Here is a 22,981-nt window from a genome sequence, read left to right on the forward strand (position 1 = left end):
ATTATGAGGGCACTTGAAATACAGGGCGTTTCAAAAAGAAAGAGCAGATTTCAAACATTTATTTCTCAAAAACTACAAATGATAGAAACACAATTCAAACGTTTCTTGTCAGAGAAAGGTTCAAAGTTTTTCAATGGTCCGCGCAGAAGTTCCATGCAAATCCGCAGTGGCGCTGGCGTTTGTTTGTAGGAAAATGGCGACGACACCACAGGAACGATCATTTTGTGTGCTGCAATTTGCAAAGTTAGAGTCCATTGTTGGTGTGCAACGTGCATTCCGCCGTCAATTCAACAAACAGCCGCCTCGTCATAAGCAAATTTATGAGTGGCATCACAGATTCGTAGAAGATGGTTGCATCTGCAAGCGAAAAAGCACGGGTCGTCCACGCACATCGGATGAAAATGTCGAGCGTGTCCGTGCAGCTTACGAAAGGAGCCCTAGAAAATCCACGGCACGGGCAAGTCACGAACTAAACATGTCTAAAACAACGGTATGGCGCGTTCTGAGTAACCGTCTGCACATGAAGCCGTACAAACTGCAGTTATTGCAAGCATTGCGTCCTGACGACCACAACAAAAGGTTCGAATTTTCAACTGCAATTCTACAGGACATGGAAGAGGACAATTTTGCCGAACGATTAATTTTTTCAGATGAATCAACGTTTCACATTTCTGGTAAAGTTAATCGGCATAACGTACGAATTTGGGCGAGTGAAACTCCGAGGGACGTTATTCAACATGAAAGAGACTCACCAAAGGTTAACATCTTTTGTGCAATTTCGGTAAACAAAGTTTATGGACCTTTCTTTTTCATGGAGAAAACTATCACAGGAACCATTTACCTGGACATGTTAGAAAACTGGCTATTTCCTCAACTTCAGGAAGATTCAAATCACTTCATCTTCATGCAAGATGGCGCCCCACCACACTTCTCTGAACCTGTACGACGGTACCTAAATAACACCATTCCAGGACGGTGGATTGGAAGAGCAGGAGCACAAGATCAATGTCATCGTCTGTGGCCTCCCAGGTCACCAGACCTTACTCCCTGCGATTTTTATTTGTGGGGGTACATAAAGGACTGTGTTTATGTCCCACCTATGCCCGCTACTCTTCAAGAGGTACGACATCGAATTGTTGCGGCCGTGAATTCGGTAACTAAAGACCAGTTGCGTCGTGTGTGGCAAGAAATGAGATACCGGTTTGATATTTGTCGTGTAACAAATGGTGCTCATATTGAGGTACAGTTTTGATATTTGTTGTGTAACATTTGGTACTCATATTGAGTGAAGGACCGTTGGAATTGTGTTTCTATCATTTGTAGTTTTTGAGAAATAAATGTTTGAAATCTGCTCTTTCTTTTTGAAACGCCCTGTACTTTCCCATGTGCTTTTCCATTTTGTTAGAACATTACTGTTTATATTCCTTAAAACAATATTTACAAGATATTCCTTTCTTTTTTCTTAACCGTCTTGCATTTGTTCAATAACCTATTGTCTACAATGCCGTAAATAACACAGAGACAAGGTTATGTTGCTTCTCATTCAGCCACATAGGCATGAATGACTGTCAGATGACCAGACCATTGTTGCCAATTCCAGTTAACTAAGTAAACACAAAAGGCTGCGGCTAAAAGCTATATGTGACTGTCTTTTAATTGTGCCTGTCTGCAACTTGACATGTCATCTTTATTGGAATTAGTAATTTGTCTTTTCCCACATTGTTGAAATTTTGACCTACTACATATTTGCAGTGATAGTTGTAGCACTAATATATACTTAGGGTAACTGGAATGAGAGTAAAAAAAGTTTATCCCTAATGATTTCAGTTAGGGATGTGTCATGTACCGATTCTGATTCCACAATTCCAAGAATTGTGGATTCTCTAGCAATCGACTAGTATCAGAATCGAATGATTCCAGCATCTTGGGCATTGATTCTTTGTTATTAAATCTTTTTTATGTTAGTGTTCCCATTTTATCTTCACAGCAGTGTAGTCATACAAAAGTATATAAAGAAAGGAGCAGAATACAAAACTATAGTCAGTCTAAAATGTTGTTACATGTGACGATAAACTTTTTGTTTTCCCACTGACAATAGTTTAACATTTAAGAATACATTTATCATCAAGAAATACATGCCAGCTGTTTAATACATTCTGTAATTTTTTTTATCAATAATCATTCTTCAATAATATTCAGAGATTTGGCACAGAGTATAAAGTGTGTTAAATTACAAAGACACAACCTGAGGACAAAGTTTTTTATGCCGACTTATCACTGCGCAGCTCTTAAATGCTGTGTGTGTGTGTGTGTGTGTGTGTGTGTGTGTGTGTGTGTGTGTGTGTGTGTGTGTGTGTGTGTGTGTGTGTGTGTGGGGGGGGGGGGGGGGGGGGGGCGGGGGCGGGTGTGTGCGGGTGGGTGGGGGGGGGGGGGGGGTCCTGGGAGTAGAAGGGAAACAAGTAAAATAAAGAGGTCATTATAAATGATAAACAGCTGTCAGCAACACACTCCCTTCCTTTGTACAGCAAGCTGGAATGCTAGGTTAAAAAAAATTTCCTTTCCCTTCTCTTAGTTATAAAGGCAAGTGTAAACATTTACTAACTTTCAATATGGGGAGTATCATCCCTTTCTCCGGTTTTTTAAATTTTAAATTATACATTCTAGCAGTAAAAACATTAAAAAGTACTTTTTTATAATTGCCTGGATTTTGGGCATTTAAAACTGGTTTGGGCAATTTCCCATTTGTAAATGTCCTGCCTACCAGGCGTTTGCCCATTCCACATCACTAAATAACACCAGAGCTGGTGGCAGGTGTACTGGTGGCATTGGGGTCGGCAGGGTGGAGGTGGCGTTGACTGGATAGTGATGTATCGACATCACGAGGACCAGTACTAACTCCTTTGATAGCTGCCTGACCATCTCTCTTGCACCTTGTTTTAATTGGTTTTTGATGTGGTTAACCCCTTTTTCTGCTTCACATTATTTTCTGTTTTAGGGATAGTACTCTAATGAATAGTTGATGTTGTTATCCTTTTTAACTCTTTGACTGTAATAAAGTGAAAGCTCCAAAACTAGTCGCAATGAATGTAGATGTCACTTGGCAATGGCAACTAAGCTGAGACAGGCCTGTCATGTAAAATATTGAATAGATTACCTTATTGCAGCTAGTTTTGGAGGCCTTATTTTCCCTATGTCCTATAATGATATATACCAGTGCTTGATTTAAAGAAAGAAGGTTCCGATACTGTGAGCTTTTTGTGTATGGGGGGGAAGAGGTGCTTTTGAAATGTAGGATTCTTAAAACATTATTTTAATGCTTTTCTGCAATCTTAAAATTGTGAATACAATATTTGTACTGGTAAAAAAATAAAATTCTGTTGTACCACATCTCAAAATTTAATAGCATAGATAAAAAAATCAACTCACCAAGCAGTGAAGAACACACACATTAAAGAAAGTTATAATTTGGCAAGCCTTAGGAGCCAGTGGCCCCTTCTTCCACCAGAAGGGTTGAAGGGGAAGAAAGAAGAGTGAAGAAAAAGGAGTACAGTCCCCAACAGTCAGTCTTTTTCCTAGACCTCTCCAGTCCTTCACCCATCTTCCTTCTCCTTCGACCCTTCTGCCTGAAGGAGTCATTGGCTCTGAAAGCTTGCCTAATTTCAACCTTCTTTCATGTGTGTGTTCCACTGCTGCTTGGTAAGTAGATTTTTTTATCTATCCTATTACATTGCGTCGTCAAAAATTGATTGTTTTCATTGTTACATCTCAAAATTTGATGTTCTGATTCTTTTCTTCAGAGGTTCTGGTACAGAGTACTGGTGCGTACTGCCATAGATCAAGCACTGCTGTAAACTGCACTGCAGGCCCAGCAGAATGTGAAATCTTGATGGCTATAATCAGTCGGGGATGGAATAGCTGTGGGAGGGACAGGCACTCACCTGGCCCCAGCCATTTCTCTAACCTTGTTTTATTATTAATGGTCCAATTGATGTCAGTTAAATTCTTCTTACTTCTACTATTACATTTCTCCCTGGTAGGAGGCATTTTTTATTCTGTAACTGCCTTAAACAGACTGACAGGGGCTTGGATGTGGGTGGCGTTTCTCTTGCCATGGGCTAGTCCTGAAAGCTCCTCATCTTCTCTGACTTACATTCTGGTGTGACCTGTATACTTTTACCTCTCTTGAAATCATTATTCAGGTCTGTCATCAATATTGCTTTCAGTGACTAGATTTTACCACTCCTACATACCGTCATAATCCAATCAAATTTCTTGTGGACATCACTAAGTCCAAACGAACCACTTCTTGACCAATGGGCTGCTGTGACCTCTTTGGCCAGTCCCTTAAATTCCAACCAACCAACTAACTAGGCAAATTTTTCGCTTTACTGTCAGTGGGTACAGGAAAAAGTGGTTTTCTTTTGACCAGCTTCTTGCTATGTTATGCCAAATTTGGTTTTAATTTCTGACAGTCTATTAACTTTGCAACCATAAACTGTTGAAAGTTCAAAAGAAAGCATTATCATAACTTCAGAGTTCTCTTCTGAGACGTTATACCACTGACCCATCAACACTTCATTATTGTTTGAAAACAGCTGTCCGGAATCTAAATTTGAACATGGAAAACCACACTGCCTTCAGCACACCACAAGACATTTGACAGTATTAGTATATCCTGCTTCCTTTTTTCACTAAATTAGGAAGGGATTTGTACCTTTTCAGAATATCTTGCCTTTCCTGGTGCAGCCCAGTGTGTTTGTTCCCTTCACCTTGTGGAATCTTAAATTAAATTTGTTGTTTTGTGAGAATTGTCAGTCTCTGCTGCGTGTAGGTAATAGTCAGAGGCACTGAACATACCTATGTTTAGTGCTATCAAAGCGCAATTGTTCCACTGCTTCTAGTGATGAAATGTATGAACAATTATTGTGCATTACTGACTGTCCCCCCCCCCCCCCCCCCCAATGAACCATGGACCTTGCCGTTGGTGGGGAGGCTTGCGTGCCTCAGCGATACAGATAGCCGTACCGTAGGTGCAACCACAACGGGGGGGTATCTGTTGAGAGGCCAGACAAACATGTGGTTCCTGAAGAGGGGCAGCAGCCTTTTCAGTAGTTGCAAGGGCAACAGTCTGGATGATTGACTGATCTGGCCTTGTAACAATAACCAAAGCGGCCTTGCTGTGCTGGTACTGCGAATGGCTGAAAGCAAGGGGAAACTACAGCCGTAATTTTTCCCGAGGACATGCAGCTTTACTATATGATTAAATGATGATGGCATCCTCTTGGGTAAAATATTCCGGAGTTAAAATAGTCCCCCATTCGGATCTCCGGGCGGGGACTACTCAAGAGGATGTCGTTATCAGGAGAAAGAAAACTGGCGTTCTACGGATCGGAGCGTGGAATGTCAGATCCCTAAATCGGGCAGGTAGGTTAGAAAATTTAAAAAGGGAAATGGATAGGTTAAAGTTAGATATAGTGGGAATTAGTGAAGTTCGGTGGCAGGAGGAACAAGACCTCTGGTCAGGTGAATACAGGATTATAAATACAGAATCAAATAGGGGTAATGCAGGAGTAGGTTTAATAATGAATAGGAAAATAGGAATGCGGGTAAGGTACTACAAACAGCATAGTGAACGCATTATTGTGGCCAAGATAGGTATGAAGCCCACACCTACTACAGTAGTACAAGTTTATATGCCAACTAGCTCTGCAGATGACGAAGAAATTGATGAAATGTATGATGAAATAAAAGAAATTATTCAGATAGTGAAGGGAGACGAAAATTTAATAGTCATGGGTGACTGGAATTCGTCAGTAGGAAAAGGGAGAGAAGGAAACGTAGTAGGTGAATATGGATTGGGGCTAAGAAATGAAAGAGGAAGCCGCCTGGTAGAATTTTGCACAGAGCACAACTTAATCATAGCTAACACTTGGTTTAAGAATCATGATAGAAGGTTGTATACGTGGAAGAACCCTGGAGATACTGGTAGGTATCAGATAGATTATATAATGGTAAGACAGAGATTTAGGAACCAGGTTTTAAATTGTAAGACATTTCCAGGGGCAGATGTGGGCTCTGACCACAATCTATTGGTTATGACCTGTAGATTAAAACTGAAGAAACTGCAAGAAGGTGGGAATTTAAGGAGATGGGACCTGGATAAACTGAAAGAACCAGAGGTTATACAGAGTTTCATGGAGAGCATAAGGGAACAATTGACAGGAATGGGGGAAAGAAATACAGTAGAAGAAGAATGGGTAGCTCTGAGGGATGAAGTAGTGAAGGCAGCAGAGGATCAAGTAGGTAGAAAGACGAGGGCTAGTAGAAATCCTTGGGTAACAGAAGAAATATTGAATTTAATTGATGAAAGGAGAAAATATAAAAAATGCAGTAAATGAAGCAGGCAAAAAGGAATACAAACGTCTCAAAAATGAGATCGACAGGAAGTGCAAAATGGCTAAGCAGGGATGGCTAGAGAACAAATGTAAGGATGTAGAGGCTTATCTCACTAGGGGTAAGATAGATACTGCCTACAGGAAAATTAAAGAGACCTTTGGAGATAAGAGAACCACTTGTATGAACATCAAGAGCTCAGATGGAAACCCAGCTCTAAGCAAAGAAGAGAAAGCAGAAAGGTGGAAGGAGTATATAGAGGGTCTATGCAAGGGCGATGCACTTGAGAACAATATTATGGAAATGGAAGAGGATGTAGATGAAGATGAAATGGGAGATACGATACTGCGTGAAGAGTTTGACAGAGCACTGAAAGACCTGAGTCTAAACAAGGCCCCCGGAGTAGACAACATTTCATTGGAACTACTGACGGCCTTGGGAGAGCCAGTCCTGACAAAACTCTACCATCTGGTGAGCAAGATGTATGAAACAGGCGAAATACCCTCAGACTTCAAGAAGAATATAATAATTCCAATCCCAAAGAAAGCAGGTGTTGACAGATGTGAAAATTACCGAACAATCAGTTTAATAAGCCACAGCTGCAAAATACTAACACGAATTCTTTACAGACGAATGGAAAAACTAGTAGAAGCCAACCTCGGGGAAGATCAGTTTGGATTCCGTAGAAATACTGGAACACGTGAGGCAATACTGACCTTACAACTTATCTTAGAAGAAAGATTAAGGAAAGGCAAACCTATGTTTCTAGCATTTGTAGACTTAGAGAAAGCTTTTGACAATGTTGACTGGAATACTGTCTTTCAAATTCTAAAGGTGGCAGGGGTAAAAAACGGGAGCGAATGGCTATTTACAATTTGTACAGAAACCAGATGGCAGTTATAAGAGTCGAGGGACATGAAAGGGAAGCAGTTGTTGGGAAGGGAGTAAGACAGGGTTGTATCCTCTCCCCGATGTTATTCAATCTGTATATTGAGCAAGCAGTAAAGGAAACAAAAAAAAAAAAATTCGGAGTAGATATTAAAATCCATGGAGAAGAAATAAAAACGTTGAGGTTTGCCGATGACATCGTAATTCTGTCAGAGACAGCAAAGGACTTGGAAGAGCAGTTGAACGGAATGGATGGTGTCTTGAAGAGAGGATATAAGATGAACATCAACAAAAACAAAACGAGGATAATGGAATGTAGTCGAATTAAGTTGGGTGATGCTGAGGGAATTAGATTAGGAAATGAGACACTTAAAGTGGTAAAGGAGTTTTGCTATTTGGGGAGCAAAATAACTGATGATGGTCGAAGTAGAGAAGATATAAAATGTAGACTGGCAATGGCAAGGAAAGCGTTTCTGAAGAAGAGAAATTTGTTAACATCGAGTATAGATTTAAGTGTCAGGAAATCGTTTCTGAAAGTATTTGTATGGAGTGTAGCCATGTATGGAAGTGAAACATGGACGATAAATAGTTTGGACAAGAAGAGAATAGAAGCTTTCGAAATGTGGTGCTACAGAAGAATGCTGAAGATTAGATGGGTAGATCACATAACTAATGAGGAGGTATTGAACAGAATTGGGGAGAAGAGGAGTTTGTGGCACAACTTGACGAGAAGAAGGGACCGGTTGGTAGGACATGTTCTGAGGCATCAAGGGATCACAAATTTAGCATTGGAGGGCAGCGAGGAGGGTAAAAATCATAGAGGGAGACCAAGAGATGAATACACTAAGCAGATTCAGAAGAATGTAGGTTGCAGTAGGTACTGGGAGATGAAGAAACTTGCACAGGGTAGGGTAGCATGGAGAGCTGCATCAAACCAGTCTCAGGACTGAAGACTACAACAACAACAACAACAACAACAACACTGACTGTGTCAATACATTGCAGCCAAGCCACACAAAGAAATGGGAAGGGTCAGGGGGGATGGTGGGAGGGGGGTGGGGGGTGGAGAGAGAGAGAGAGAGAGAGAGAGAGAGAGAGAGAGAGAATCAGACATCAAACAAATCAAATTCCCACAATTCCGTACAATAATATATTAAAATCTTGGTTTCTGAACAGTTTGCTGGTTTAATCATCAAAATTTCTTTTTTATTATTATTTTTTTAATGAGGCAATCTTAAATTTTAACTAGGAATGTGGGTAATGCTTTTATCCTATGATGTCAGATTTCCCAGTATTTTTGTGCAACACATTGTACCTAGAACAACGTTGTTTGGGGAGGTCTTGCAATGCATCAACTGTTGTATAGAACGTGGCTCAGATTAGTTTGCAAGGTAATCAGACGACACGTTGAGTAATGTGTTTGCATGACTAAAGTGACGTATTTCATGTTTTTCATATCTATACTTATGCACTACGAAAATATGTAGTTCATATGATGCACCACATTAAAGATGTCATAAAAGGCATAATTTTTTTGTGTGTTAGGTTAAACAAAAGTGTCGGGAAAAGCCAACGGAGCCAACTAAAACTGTTACTCAAATGGAGATTGTTGAAAGTACGATATTTTCGTTTGATGTCACATCTGGAGCCATAGTTCTTTGTGTGGAGAATCAGCTGTTGTTTAAAGATTTACTCGGTTCTCAGCATTGAAAGAAAAATGGTCAAAATCTAGTTTCAGCATTCAGTAATTTTCAGTTACCACTGTTAATAAACTGCCACACCAGATTTATGACATTTTTACATGCAAACATGGGAAAATGACGAATTTCATGAGATTTTGCAAAATGCTGATTTTGCATTATGCTGGTAAAACAATCAAGTTTGATGTTATATTTTGCTTTATCATTTATACAAAATTGCCCTGTCCCTAACAGTAAGTTCTGAATGATCTTTTCAGGAGTTATCCCCAGTAGGTTTTAGATTCACTTTCAACAGTTTATCAGATTTTCCATACAAGCTCTGGTGCCTGGGATCTTAATCAAAATGTGTGGTTTGTAATATGCGAACCTATAGAAAACTGACACTTCTGGTTTGTAGTGATCACTTGTGAAACATATCTCACCTGTTTACAAAGTCTTAATAACATGGCAGCTTGTGCAGCTACTGTATGGTTCTGTTAATATAACCACTACCCTTCTCGTTAACTACCTGAAGTTTCCCCAAATCTTGCTCCCTTCCTGAAATGTTGACTATCTGTTTTTTATGCTTTTATTTTCCCCGTCTTATTGCACAATATGTACAAATGTATATTTGTCACCATTTCAGTCATAGATACATCTCCCAAACATCAGTGCATCCAGGGACAGAAACTGACTGACACAGGCTTGGCTCTCCACTTCCACATTGCTTAGCTCCAGCTTAAGTTCCTCTTCTTTGTTCTGCAGCTTCATTACTTTTCATTTTTATGTTTACCTTCTATGCTGTGCCTACTGTACTTGCTCTTGTTGGTGGTTTTTGAGCAACTTTCTCGTATCTTCAGGAGCTTTACAGCCATTTTTAACCTATTTAATATCTGTGTATTCTTCCTATGAAATAAGTGTATTAATAATTTACAGATTTGATGTCAGTTTGTTCTTTAAATTTTTTTCCTTATGACAGTGCCAGTTTTCTTGAAATGGGCTTATATTTCACTTAATTTTTCCTTCCTGTTATTTCATATAATTAAAATGGTAAACAGTGTCCATATCTATTGGAATATGCCAATTTAAAAACTATGTTGCAGATATGTCAACCACAATGATAAGAACATCAAAAAAGAATTAAAATCAATCTATATTTTTCTTTTCAGGTGTATGTACATCAGCGGTGTCCCAGGTACGGGCAAAACAGCAACTGTACGCTCTGTGATGAGAGAGCTACAAATGGAAGCTCAACGAAGCAAACTTACAAACTTTAAGGCAAGTTGTGATAAAGTCTCCAGTTGTTAATTTATTGTAGTTTATCAAACTATGTATCAAGAATTCGTTGTCTTCATTCCATTCAGTTACATTTGAAGTTTCTTGTGATAATTACCTGAAACAGGGAAGTACATCTACAGCTACATGGCTATTCTGCAAATCACACACAAGTGCCTTGCAGAGGATTCATCAAACCACCTTCACACTAGTTCTTTATTATTCCACTCTTGAACAGCGTGTGGAAAAAATAAACACCTTCAGCTTTCCATGCAAGTTCTGATTTCCCTTATTGTATTATGATGATTGCTTTCTTCCTATGTAAGTAGACGTCTACAAAATATTTTCACATTTGCAGGAGAAAATAGGTGATTGAAATGTCTTAAAGATCCCGCAGGAACAAGAAACTCCTTTGTTTTAGTAATGTCCACCCCAAATCTTGTATCATTACTGGGACACACTCTCACCTATTTCTGGATGATACAAAATGTGCTGACCTTCTTTGAATTTTCTCGGTGTACTCCGTTAATCCTATCTAGTAAAAATCACACACTGTGCAGCAGTACTCCAAAAGAGGAGAGACAAGCGTAGTGCAGACAGTTGCTTTTGGAGATCTGTTGCATCCCCTAAGTCTTCTGATGGAACGACTGGGTAAAACATTTTATGTTAAGTCTGTTTTGAAGTAAGGAAACTTACTATGTTTATTATTTTGCTGATAAGTTTTCAGTGTTTGATTAGAAGTGAATTATTGAAAGATGACAGATACTGAAAGATACTGAATTGGATTTTCTCTTCCTAGATTTCCTTGTTGCTGTTTTTGTTAATTGCAATCAGATAAATGAAGGGGGAGGATGGATGGGTCTTCTCACAACAACAACAGAATAGTAGATACCTGTGTCATTATCATATTTTCCCCAAGTTGACTTACTTTGTTCAGCCACAGTTGTATTTCAATCTGCAAGTGAATAGCACAAGTTTAGGCATCATTTTACTCATGTCAGTGATCACAGTTGTTGCTATAAAGATATTAGTGGTACTGTGTATGGCCTACAGTTGCAGCCAATATGTTGCTGGTTGTAGTGGTGGGATGATGCAATCTTTTCTCTATCCTCCCCCCGTCCTTCGCCTCTGCCTGCACTCCCCTTCCCCCAACTTGCAAGTTTTAATATGAGGTCACAATGTAATACATGAATAATTCCTGAGGTAATATCTTCTGCCCTACATATTTCAGTACTTATGGTTTCAAAACAGGTTGTTAAAAAGAAGTGTTCATTATTCTCAGATATGACTCATGAAATCAAGTGAGACTGAGATAATTAGGTTTCTGCATACTCTATGGGTAATAACTTGTCATTGTTTATTAACTTGTGTTCTGTTAGATGAAGGGGAAAACTCTTCCTTCTCCTTTTCTAGATGAATATGTAACCATAGATAAAGGCCATCCTATAGTGGGAGATGACACTAAATTAAAACTGATAATTTTGAGATAAATGAACTTCAGAGTTTCATTTTGTATGAAAAATTTGGTTTTGTTTTAAATGAGAGTCTGATACTTTTATTACATTATACATGTGGTTAGATGCATTTTAATTAACTATTTACGATACCTCACAAATGATTCTCTTATCTGTTTCTTACAGGCAAAATCATCACTGTTAGTGAAACGTAAAAAAGGGTCTTACATAGTGATTTTTTTTATGGAAACATATTGAATTGCTTGTTTTGTAATTGTATTTACTTACACATATATAATACCAATTACTGTGTTTCTGATAAGTTAAAAAAAAGATCCTAACAATTTCATAATGCCGGAAGTCATTCATTCTCAGGAAACTGAATGTGTGCACAAGTACAGTATAATTCCACTTTTATGTTCCCGGAATTAAGGTTTACCTGCTGTCTACTGCATTTTTTATCGCTCCTGTCCAGTTTGCTATGTCCACAATCTTAGTTCACACCCAGTTTTGCATCAACATGTTTTTTTATTTTCCCACGATCTACGCTATATGAAAAAATGTTTGTGGAGAGAAAACTGGCGTAAAATTATGCTGGCATGACATTGGCCACCAAATAGTGTTTGTAAACATGATGTGGTTAAGTTTCTTAACACGAGGGTGCTCTGCTCGGAGGATATGGAGTGGAGGATGTGTAAAAGTTGGAGCAATTCGTGCAGTATCTCCTGCCACTGCCAAGCTCTACTCAGCATGGTGGCTGATGGGAGTAACTAGCTCCCCATTTACATGGTGCTCCCAAAATCAGATTTTGTAAACCAATTTCCCATTAATGCTTCTGGGTGGTCAAGGTTTGTTCGAATAAAGATATCATGACCTATCATAACCATTTCCAAACAGTCTCTACTGTGCGTGTGTAATTTTGTGATTGTTATGATCGTTGCCACACCTTTGTTGAATCATATTTATTGTGTTTTTTCGTGTGGCCACTTGGAGCGTTAATGTACATCTTCACTCCCTTTGCGTTGCTGTAATATTTCTGGTTTAAGCATGGTGCCAATTGTGTATTTTTTCATGGGCGACAAAACATGAATTTATTCTCATTGTCAGGTGCAGTATTTACACATGTTACGCAAACAAACAATGTACACCATAGTTTGCATGTGTTGAGGGGTTTATATGCATAATTGAGGAGGCACAGTACCTGATGACCTCAAAAAGACAAATACATTGCAAGAGACTATAAAGAGACTATAGAACAACACATATACAAATGCCACACAAAATACTTGTGTAAATATTTGCCATTGACAATGTGAAAAAATTCTCGAAGCGTATCGAGCTAAGCATGAAAACATACACAACTACAGCAGTGTTTCATTATTTAAGTAACAAATGATGGTTGCAAGCTTGCCAAAAACATCGATTATGACATATGAGATTGAGTTAAACCTTTCTATTTCCCAGACAGTCATCAGTTACCATTACATCAGCGATTTTTACCTTATAATAAACAAGTCCTTGAGAAGTATTTTGATGCCTATTATGTAATACAGTGCGAAAATGAAAGGGGCCATCCTATATGTAACTTTCACAGCATAAAACGTTATTTCCCACATTTGACATTTTCCTGCATTTTACAACATTTTTATGAAAAGTGTAAAAGTGGGGTTGTACTGTATTTTCAGATATCATCTTGCACTTCACTGAAGACTCAGGAACTCCCTGGCAGCTGAATTCTCACTTATGAATATTGATAGCCAGTCTTCTGTGCTGTAAACATGGATATATATTGACATTTTGCATTGAATTGATCACTACTGATTCATGAAATTATGAGGCAGAATTTCCGGCCAGTACCTACCTGTGTTCAGGAGGCAAAATTCTTAGTACTCCTTATAAACTTATATGATAGTACAAGACACCAGTTGAGCTTTCAGAATTAATAGTTTCTTGCTCAGGGAGGAGAGAGGTACAGGTTGGTTAAGGTTAAAAAGGAAGGACACATCACTCAGCTCTCTGGATGAGAGGAACCCATCGTTTTAGCTTGAAATTGATTAAATGGAAGGACAGGTAGTATGGAAGGTAGTATAAATCAACAAAAATGATCAGCTTTTGAAAATATAATGTAACTGGATACATAAAAAATCTACTCACCAAGCAGTGGCAGGAGAACTCACGTATAAAGGTATTACAGTTTGCAATCTTTCGGAGCCAGTGGCTCCCTCTGCTTGAAGGGGAAGAAAGAGGGCTTAAGCAAAAGAAATGGTGAGGTTCAGGAAAAGGGGTAGAGCTAGGAAAAGACACCCAGAACCAAGGGTCAGGGGAAACTTACTGGACGGGATAAAAAAAGAGAGACTGGTTGTTGGGGACTGCACTAGATGAGATTTGAAAACATGAGAGCTTAATGGTGGAAGACATGGTAATACTACTTGTAATTTCTTGGAATCTCTAAATACATTTTCCCAACCAAATTTCACATGATCCTAATCCAAATCCCATGCCACTTTTCTTAACATTGATCTCATTGTCACTGAAGGTCAGCTACACACTTGCCGGCCTAGTGGCTGTGTGGTTCTAGGTGCTGCAGTCTGGAACCGCGAGACCGTTCCATTCCTCATACTACCTCTTCTTCACGTCGCGTTTCCGTCCCCTGGTGGAACGAGGCTTGTAGGGACGCTATCCGTGCTCGACGACGTGCTTTACGCACCTTTCGCCGCCATCCTACGTTGGCGAATTGTATTGAATACAAACGACTCCGAGCGCAATGCCGTAGAGTCATCAAAGACAGCAAAAAAGCTTGTTGGGCCTCTTTCACCAGCTCCTTTAACAGTTTTACTCGCTCTTCCATCGTTTGGAGTGGCCTGCGCCGGCTGTCGGGCATTAAGGCCCACTCCTCGGTACCTGGCCTGACCTCAGGTAATGAGGTCCTTGTTGATCCTGTGGCTGTCTCCAACGCCTTTGGCCGCTTTTTCGCGGAGGTTTCAAGCTCCGCCCATTACCACCCTGCCTTCCTTCCCAGGAAAGAGGCAGAAGAGGCTCGGCGACCTTCCTTCCACTCGCTGAATCTGGAAACTTATAATGCCCCCTTTACTATGCGGGAACTCGAACGTGCGCTTGCACTGTCCCGATCCTCTGCTCCGGGGCCAGATGCCATTCACGTTCAGATGCTGGCACACCTTTCTCCGGCGGGCAAAAGCTTCCTTCTTCGTACCTACAATCGCGTGTGGACCGAAGGTCAGGTCCCCATGCATTGGCGTGACGCCGTCGTTGTTCCTATACCCAAACCCGGGAAGGATAGACACCTTCCTTCTAGTTACCGCCCCATTTCTCTTACAAGCTGTGTCTGTAAGGTGATGGAGCGCATGGTTAATGCTCGGTTAGTCTGGATTCTTGAATCTCGACGACTACTTACTAATGTCCAATGCGGCTTTTGTCGCCGCCGCTCCGCTGTTGACCACCTTGTGACCTTGTCGACATTCATCATGAACAACTTTTTGCGAAGGCGCCAAACGGTAGCCGTGTTCTTCGACTTGGAGAAGGCTTATGATACCTGTTGGAGAGGAGGTATCCTCCGCATTATGCACAGGTGGGGCCTACGCGGTCGCCTGCCCCTTTTTATTGATTCCTTTTTAACGGATCGAAAGTTTAGGGTACTTGTGGGTTCCGTATTGTCCGACGTCTTCCTCCAGGAGAGCGGAGTGCCTCAGGGCTCCGTCTTGAGCGTAGCCCTTTTTGCCATCGCGATCAATCCAATTATGGATTGTATTCCACCTAATGTCTCAGGCTCTTTCTTTGTCGATGACTTCGCGATCTACTGCAGTGCCCAGAGAACATGCCTCCTGGATCGCTGCCTTCAGCGTTGTCTAGACAGCCTCTACTCATGGAGCATGGCAAATGGCTTCCAGTTCTCTGAAGAGAAGACGGTTTGTATCAACTTTTGGCGCTATAAAGCGTTCCTTCCGCCATCCTTACATCTCGGTCCCGTTGTTCTCCCATTCGTGGAAACAACTAAGTTTCTAGGGCTCACGTTGGACAGGAAACTGTCTTGGTCTCCACATGTCTCTTATTTGGCGGCCCGTTGTACACGTTCCCTTAATGTCCTCAGAGTTCTTAGCGGTTCATCTTGGGGAGCGGATCGCACTGTCCTGCTTCGCTTGTATCGGTCCATTGTCCGATCGAAGCTGGATTATGGGAGCTTCGTCTACTCGTCCGCTCGGCCATCCCTCTTACGCCGGCTCAACTCCATCCACCATCGGGGGATACGTCTTGCGACCGGAGCCTTCTACACTAGTCCTGTGGAGAGTCTTTATGCTGAAGCTGCCGAATTACCATTGACCTACCGGCGCGACGTACTGCTGTGTCGGTATGCCTGCCGGCTGTTGTCTATGCCTGACCACCCCTCTTACCAGTCCTTCTTCGCCGATTCTCTCGACCGTCAGTACGGGTTGTATGTGTCTGCCCTGCTGCCTCCCGGAGTCCGCTTCCGTCGCCTGCTTCGACAATTGGATTTTGCCCTCCCATCACCTTCAGAGAGGGTGAGAGCCCGACACCACCTTGGCTCCAGGCTCCGGTTCATATTTATCTCGACCTCAGCTCACTCCCGAAGGAGGGTACTCCGGCTGCAGTGTATTGCTCACGGTTTGTCGAACTTCGTGCTCGACTTGCCGGTCACACCTTTATTTACACCGATGGCTCCAAAACTGACGATGGTGTTGGCTGTGCCTTTGTCGTCGGGGCCGCCACCTTTAAATACCGGCTCCTCGACCAATGTTCGAGCTTTACGGCCGAGCTTTTTGCTCTCCATCAGGCCGTTCAGTATGCACGCCGCCACCGCCATTCATCGTATGTCCTTTGCTCTGACTCACTCAGTGCTCTTCAGAGCCTTGGAGCTCCCTATCCGGTCCATCCCTTGATTCAACGGATACAGCAGTCCCTCCATTCTTTCGCTGATAATGGTGGTTCTGTCAGCTTTCTGTGGGTTCCCGGACATGTAGGAGTGCCTGGGAATGAGGCTGCGGATGCTGCAGCCAAGGCTGCAGTCCTCCTGCCTCGGCCAGCCTCCCATTGTGTCCCGTCATCTGACGTTCGTGGGGATGTATGTAAGAGGCTTGTGTCGTTGTGGTGGGATGCTTGGTCATCCCTCCAAGGAAACAAGCTCCGGGCAGTAAAACAGCTCCCAACTGCTTGGACAACCTCCTCCCGACCATCTCGGCGAGAGGAGGTCCTTCTGACCAGGTTGCGGATTGGGCATTGCCGGTTTAGCCACTGCTACCTGCTCTCCGGTGACCCAGCCCGCAGTGCCCTTGTGGTCAGGCATTAACAGTGCGCCATGTTTTATTGTCATGTCCCCGTTTTAGTCAATTTCGTGTTGTCCTGTCTCTGCCATCTACTTTACCGGATGTTTTAGCTGATGACGCTCGAGCAGCTGCTCGTATTCTGCGTTTTATAACTTTAACTGGCTTGTCCAAAGACATCTAACCTTTTTTACTTATTTTATCTCCATCTTTGTCTGGTCCTTCTGGTGTCCCCCCCCCCCCCCCCCAATCCCCTTGAGTTTTACTAGATTCCATGTGCTCTAACAACAGTGACTGGGCGCTAATGACCTCAGCAGTTGAGCGCCCTTAAACCCCACACACACACACACACACACACACACACACACACACACACACACACACACACACAAAAAAAAAAAAAAAAAAAAAAAAAAAAAAAAAAAAAAAAAAGGCGAGACCACTACGGTCGCAGGTTCGAATCCTGCCTCAGGCATGGATGTGTGTGATGTCCTTAGGTTAGTTAGGTTTAACTAGTTCTAAGTTCTAGGGGACTAATGACCTCAGAAGTTGAGTCCCATAGTGCTCAGGGCCATTTGAACCATTTGAGCTACACACTTCTGTTCATATTAACCCTACTAACAAACAACAGTAATTAGATTTTGACAGTTGCCATCACTTCCATGTCAAGTATTCCCTTCCATACAGCCTTATCATTCAAGGCAAACAAATTTGTTCAGATGCGCATTGCTTACAGCAACACGCCACTGTTCTCACTTCAGCCTTCACTGGGCATCATGACACCACCAGCAGATTTTCCAGCAGGCCATCACATCCAATCCTAGTACTGATTATTCTTAAAATCATGCCCTGAATTGAGGTCCATTCTGTCTGGCATGGTATCCACAACACCTAGTACAGTTTTTTGGTCGCTTTTCCAATCTCCACAATATCCTCATCAGATCCCTTGCCTATTCTGCACCATCTTCCTATCCTGTGGTTCCTATCCCTGTGACCAGTCCTGCTGTAAAACTTGTCCTATCCACCCACCTACCACCAACTATACCAGTTCTGTATCTGGCAAAACATGTACTGTCAAGTGGAGAGCCAACTGTGAAATGATAAGTCATATATTAGCTGTTATGTAAACACTGTTCGACCTTTTATATTGACATGACTGCAATCAAACTTTCAGTTAGGATGAATTGGCACAGGCAGAGTGTGTGTACTGGCAACACACAATATCCTGTTGTGGAGCATACTCTACAACATGACAATCGTGACCTCAGTGCGTGTTTCATCACATAGTCATCTGTATTCTTTCTCCTATCTTCACCCCCTTTTAGTTTTCTATACCTTACATTTTCTGACCTATCTATTTTTTGCCACCCACCTCAGCTCTGTCACATACAATTATCTTAGCTTTCCGCTCCTATTAACTCAAGCACCGTGTTTAGCTTTAATCTCTGTCGTGAATATCACCCTGTCTTCCACCTTTAAACTCTCAGGTTTTCAACTCTCATCTAGTGCAGTCCCCAACAGTCAATCTTCCTTTCTCATCCTGTCTGGTAAGTCTCCCGTGACCCGGGGTTCTGGGCGACTTTTCTGAACTCTACCCCTTTTCCTAAACCTCACCAGTCCTTTTCCTTCACCCCTTATCCTTCCTCTTCAATCTTTGTGCCAGAAGAAGCTGCCACTGGCTCCAAAAGCTTGCAAACTTTAATACATATATATGTGTCTTCTCCTTCCATCGCATGGTGAGTAATTTTTTATCTATTCAATTACATTAGAAGTTGGTTTATGTTTCTTAGATTACATCTCTTCCCTTCTTGAAGACATACTTTCTCACTGCTTTCTGATATGCATGAGGACCGGAACTGCAGCCGATACACAGCAGTTCTTACTCTGAGGTCTGAGTGACATGTCCTTCCTTTTTAACCTTTCCCAGCCTATATACCTCTTGCCCCCTCCACAAGGAACTAATAGTTCTGAAAGCTTGAATAGTTTCTTGTGCTTTATATGTGTCTATTGGCAGTACTAAGAATTTCATCTCTTTCAGCTAAGTGCAGGCCAAAAATTCTCTCTCATTTTGTAGTTTCATAGGGTGAATTTTACTTAATGAATGCACGTTTTCTAAGTACTTGCATTTGATGACCTGAAAGCACAGTCAGTATAAATATAGCTAGTAAGTGCTGATTGCAGCTCTGACCCTCACACACATTAGGATACAGTGAGACCTCAAGAATGTGTTCGAGAAGGGAAGAGAATCAGTTTAACTAATGTGTCACCCCTCCTTCCATTCAGTTATTTCAAAGCTGAACAGTAAGTAGAATTTCTTTTGTGAATCATATTTATACATGTATTGGCCAATTGTAGGTGCATAATCTTTTGCCATAGTAAAAGTTGGCTCACATATGAAAATGATATTTGCAGTACAGATTCCAAATAAGAAGCTGCTGTTATGAAACTGTAACTGATTTTTTGTCTTCTGCTTTATAAAGATTTTCTTTTCTTTTGTGGTGTTCATAATGTTTCTTCTAAAGCAGTAACTTATCATTGTTTGATGCAATTTGATGTTTTACTACTCAAACTACACTGGTTCTTTATAGATTCATAAAATATATAGTAATCTTTTTAGCAATTTCCCCTGTATTCTATTTGCAAAGCAGTTTGTTTCCTTGCATTTTCACATATTTGGTTGGGCAAGCTGTACATTGTTGCAGTGTTGGGCCAACTTTCAACGTACGAACATTCGATTTTTTCAACAATGTGATTCTGCTACTGCAAAAGATTTAATACTTCTTTTAATGCCCTCAGTGAATTATAGTTTTGGTTTGTTAGCAAAGGGATATTTTCTTCTGCGATCCTCACCATCAAAACTGCCACACTTGCCTTTAAGGGTAAAAAATCAACCTTAACTTGTCAGTAATATGAAGAGTTTTTAGGAAAATTCCTAACAACTCTAAATATGTTTCCTTCTTTTCCAAAGAAATAACGTTTGGAATCTTGACAGTGCTTACCATGGTTCACAGAAATTATTCTTGCTGAAGTACTTCTCTTGCAGAGACTATAACATTTCTGTCTGTGATCATCATCTAGTTTCCAAGCCGCATGGAGTGGCCGCGCGTTTAGAGGCACCATGTCACTGACTGTGCGGCCCCTCCCGCCAGAGGTTCGAGTCCTCCCTCGCACATGGGTGTTCGTATTGTTCTTAGCATAAGTTAGTTTAAGTATTGTGTAAGTGTAGGGACCGATGACTACAGCAGTTTGGTCCCTTAGGAATTCACACACATTTTTCTAGCTTCCAAAATGTGCAGCAGATTTGCTGTCTGTTTTCTCAGGAAAATGTTTGGTGTATTTAAAAAGCTGCACTTGCAGTTCAAATGTTTTGAACAATTTACATCATGTGGTTTTTTATTTTCTGTAGTAATCGTGGTTTATTATTTTTTTTTTTTCTACATTTTGGTTCCAATTGATGATATTACTTCCATCTGTTTCCTTTAATTTGTGGTGCTTGTGCTGAAGTACCAGATTCATCTGCAACAAAAGAATCATTGTGATTTCATCAGATTTATAGTGTCTGAGTGCTCGAGAAACACAGAGGTGTGACAAAGTAATTACCGTCGGCTCAGTTTCCATTGTAGTGGATAACCATCTGCATGTCCTTATAAACCTACAATCCGTTTCACATATTCATCTGGAGATATTTTGCTTATTTCGTGTGGAAAAGAAATGTATGTTTTGTGCATAAGCATACCATTTTTTAATTAATATTCTTGAATATTCAGGATCTGTTTGCTACATGCTCACAAAAGAATAGTTTAATGCATATAGTATGGAAAGTTCTGGCAGGATGTTGCTACTTTAGGCTAAAAGAATCATATTTTGTACACTTTTCAGTGACTGTGAAGTATTCTGTTCATTGCACCCTAAAACATTTTCTGCCTGGAAGTACCTTTAACAGTCCATAATACCTTTATATGTGTGTTCACAACTTCTGCATTATTTCTGAATGATAAAACCACTTTAAATATCCACCATAGGCAGCGCTGATTGGAGGCCCAAGCGGTGCTTGTTGTACCAAGCTGAGAGGGCTGCCGTAGTGTGAACCTTTTACACAGAGAGTGACATAATTTACAGGAAAAACAACTAGTTTCCATGTGTCGTAGATGTAGATTTATTTTTAAAGGTTTTACCAAGAGCCCAAAGAGTGGCAGGTGGGAAGGGAAAGGAGGGGGGAGGGGGCATCAAATGATGTGTCACTTGTTCACTTGTATGGAAAAAATCAAAAGAGTGGGTGGGTGGGGGGGGGGGGATGTTCTCAAATCGGCCATTACCATAGGCTATCAAATTCTTTCTACAAGGTGACTATTGCATTGTGTGCTGTACTACATTACTGGCCGATGTTGGCTAGCAGTTATTTTCAAATGCTTTTGCATTGATGATGTGTGTGTTATATTTAAAAACTGTCTAGTGCTATGCAGGATCTCTCTCTCTCTCTCTCTCTCTCTCTCTCTCTGTGTGTGTGTGTGTGTGTGTGTGTGTGTGTGTGTGTGTGTGTGTGTGTGTGTGTGTACAAATCTGTTTCCACATAGCACTAAATAGTTTTTAAGTATGACACATGTCATCAATAAAATGCATTTGAAAGTGGCCACAGGCCAAATCTGGCTAGTAATGTAATATGATACATGATGCAATAAAATTCATATACTTAAAATGATTTTATTGTAACATATTTTACAAACTGGTTGAGTAAGCACTGACACGTTTAATTCTTCAGCATTTTGAAATTTTATTACATAGCTATTTTAGTCCAGTACCGAAATATAACCTCCAACTTATTGTGTAATGCTATTTACTAATTTTGCTATGATCTGGTTGTCTGTGTGGAATTATTAACTTGCCAGAAATTACATCAATGTTTTGTTGCTTCCTTTATATCCTAATACAAGGTGGCACTGTCAGTTGAGTATTTCATTATTATAAGTACTATACATCAAAATCACTGCTCAGCACTCTAGACAACAGTACTGCCAATTAATAAATACTTAATTATTATTTAATAGAATTGAAATTTGCATGTTGTACACTGACACTTATCTCCTAGTTTACAGAACAAAGTTAACTGCTTGGAGACACAAAGCACAAAATACAGTTAATTCTTTTTCTGTGGCATTATTTTGAAAATATGAAAGATATGGTGAGCCCTAGGATGTAGTGAATATTCCCTGTAGACAATGATCTATAGTTTATATCTCATATCTCATAATTCAGTTTTTCCATTTTTGACTTTTCCCAATGTGACCATGCTCTGTCAGAAAAAATCTATCAGACTTATTGCAATATGGGTTGAAGGGAAAGAAATAGGGGCAGATGAAAAGGACTAGTGAGGTTTAGGAAATGGGGAGAGTTTGGAAAAGCCATCCAGAACCCCAGGTCAGGGGAGACTTGTTTCTTTTTCTGAAAGAAAATCATTAAAATAGTATTAAAGCAATTTTAAAGCTACACCTATGAAATCTGATATTTGACTTTAGTTATAAATTTTTTTAAAAATGTGTGTTTCACTGGTTTGGGAAATTCAACTCCTAAGAGGGTGAAATGGGGCCTGACTCATTTCACTGACTCATCATCACCCAGCCCAAACCACTAAGGATAGAAACTTGAAAATTTACAGAAGTTGTTGATCTTATACTGTAGGAATCATTTAAGAAGAAACTTTTTGAAATTCTACTCCTTCGGGAGTGTAATAGGGGATGAAAAGCTAGTTGGAAATATGTTGCTCTTAGGGCAATTTTGAAGGTAGAAATAAGAAAATCGGTATTTGCTTTCTCAGTCAGAAATTTAAAAAAATACGTATTCATCATTTTTGGAAATTCAACCTTTAACGGACTATAATAGTGGGAGAAACAGGGTGAATATGAAAATAGTAATGCAGGTAAGCTACTATGAACAGTATAGTGAATGCATTATCGTCATGAGGATAGACACAAAGCCCATGCCTGCCACAGTAGTACAAGTT

At 40.6% G+C, this 22,981-nt stretch overlaps 1 protein-coding gene across 1 annotated transcript in view; it reads left to right on the forward strand.

Annotated features, from left to right (window-relative positions):
* Positions 1 to 22,981, forward strand: part of LOC124788366 (origin recognition complex subunit 1) — a 136,259-nt gene that overhangs the window by 45,689 nt on the left and 67,589 nt on the right. The window contains exon 4 of the mRNA XM_047255630.1: positions 10,130 to 10,238. Coding sequence (XP_047111586.1) covers positions 10,130 to 10,238 — 109 coding nt within the window. The remainder of the gene's footprint in view (positions 1 to 10,129; positions 10,239 to 22,981) is intronic.

Source organism: Schistocerca piceifrons, chromosome 3 (genome assembly GCF_021461385.2).
Source record: "Schistocerca piceifrons isolate TAMUIC-IGC-003096 chromosome 3, iqSchPice1.1, whole genome shotgun sequence".
Lineage (NCBI taxonomy): Eukaryota > Metazoa > Arthropoda > Insecta > Orthoptera > Acrididae > Schistocerca > Schistocerca piceifrons.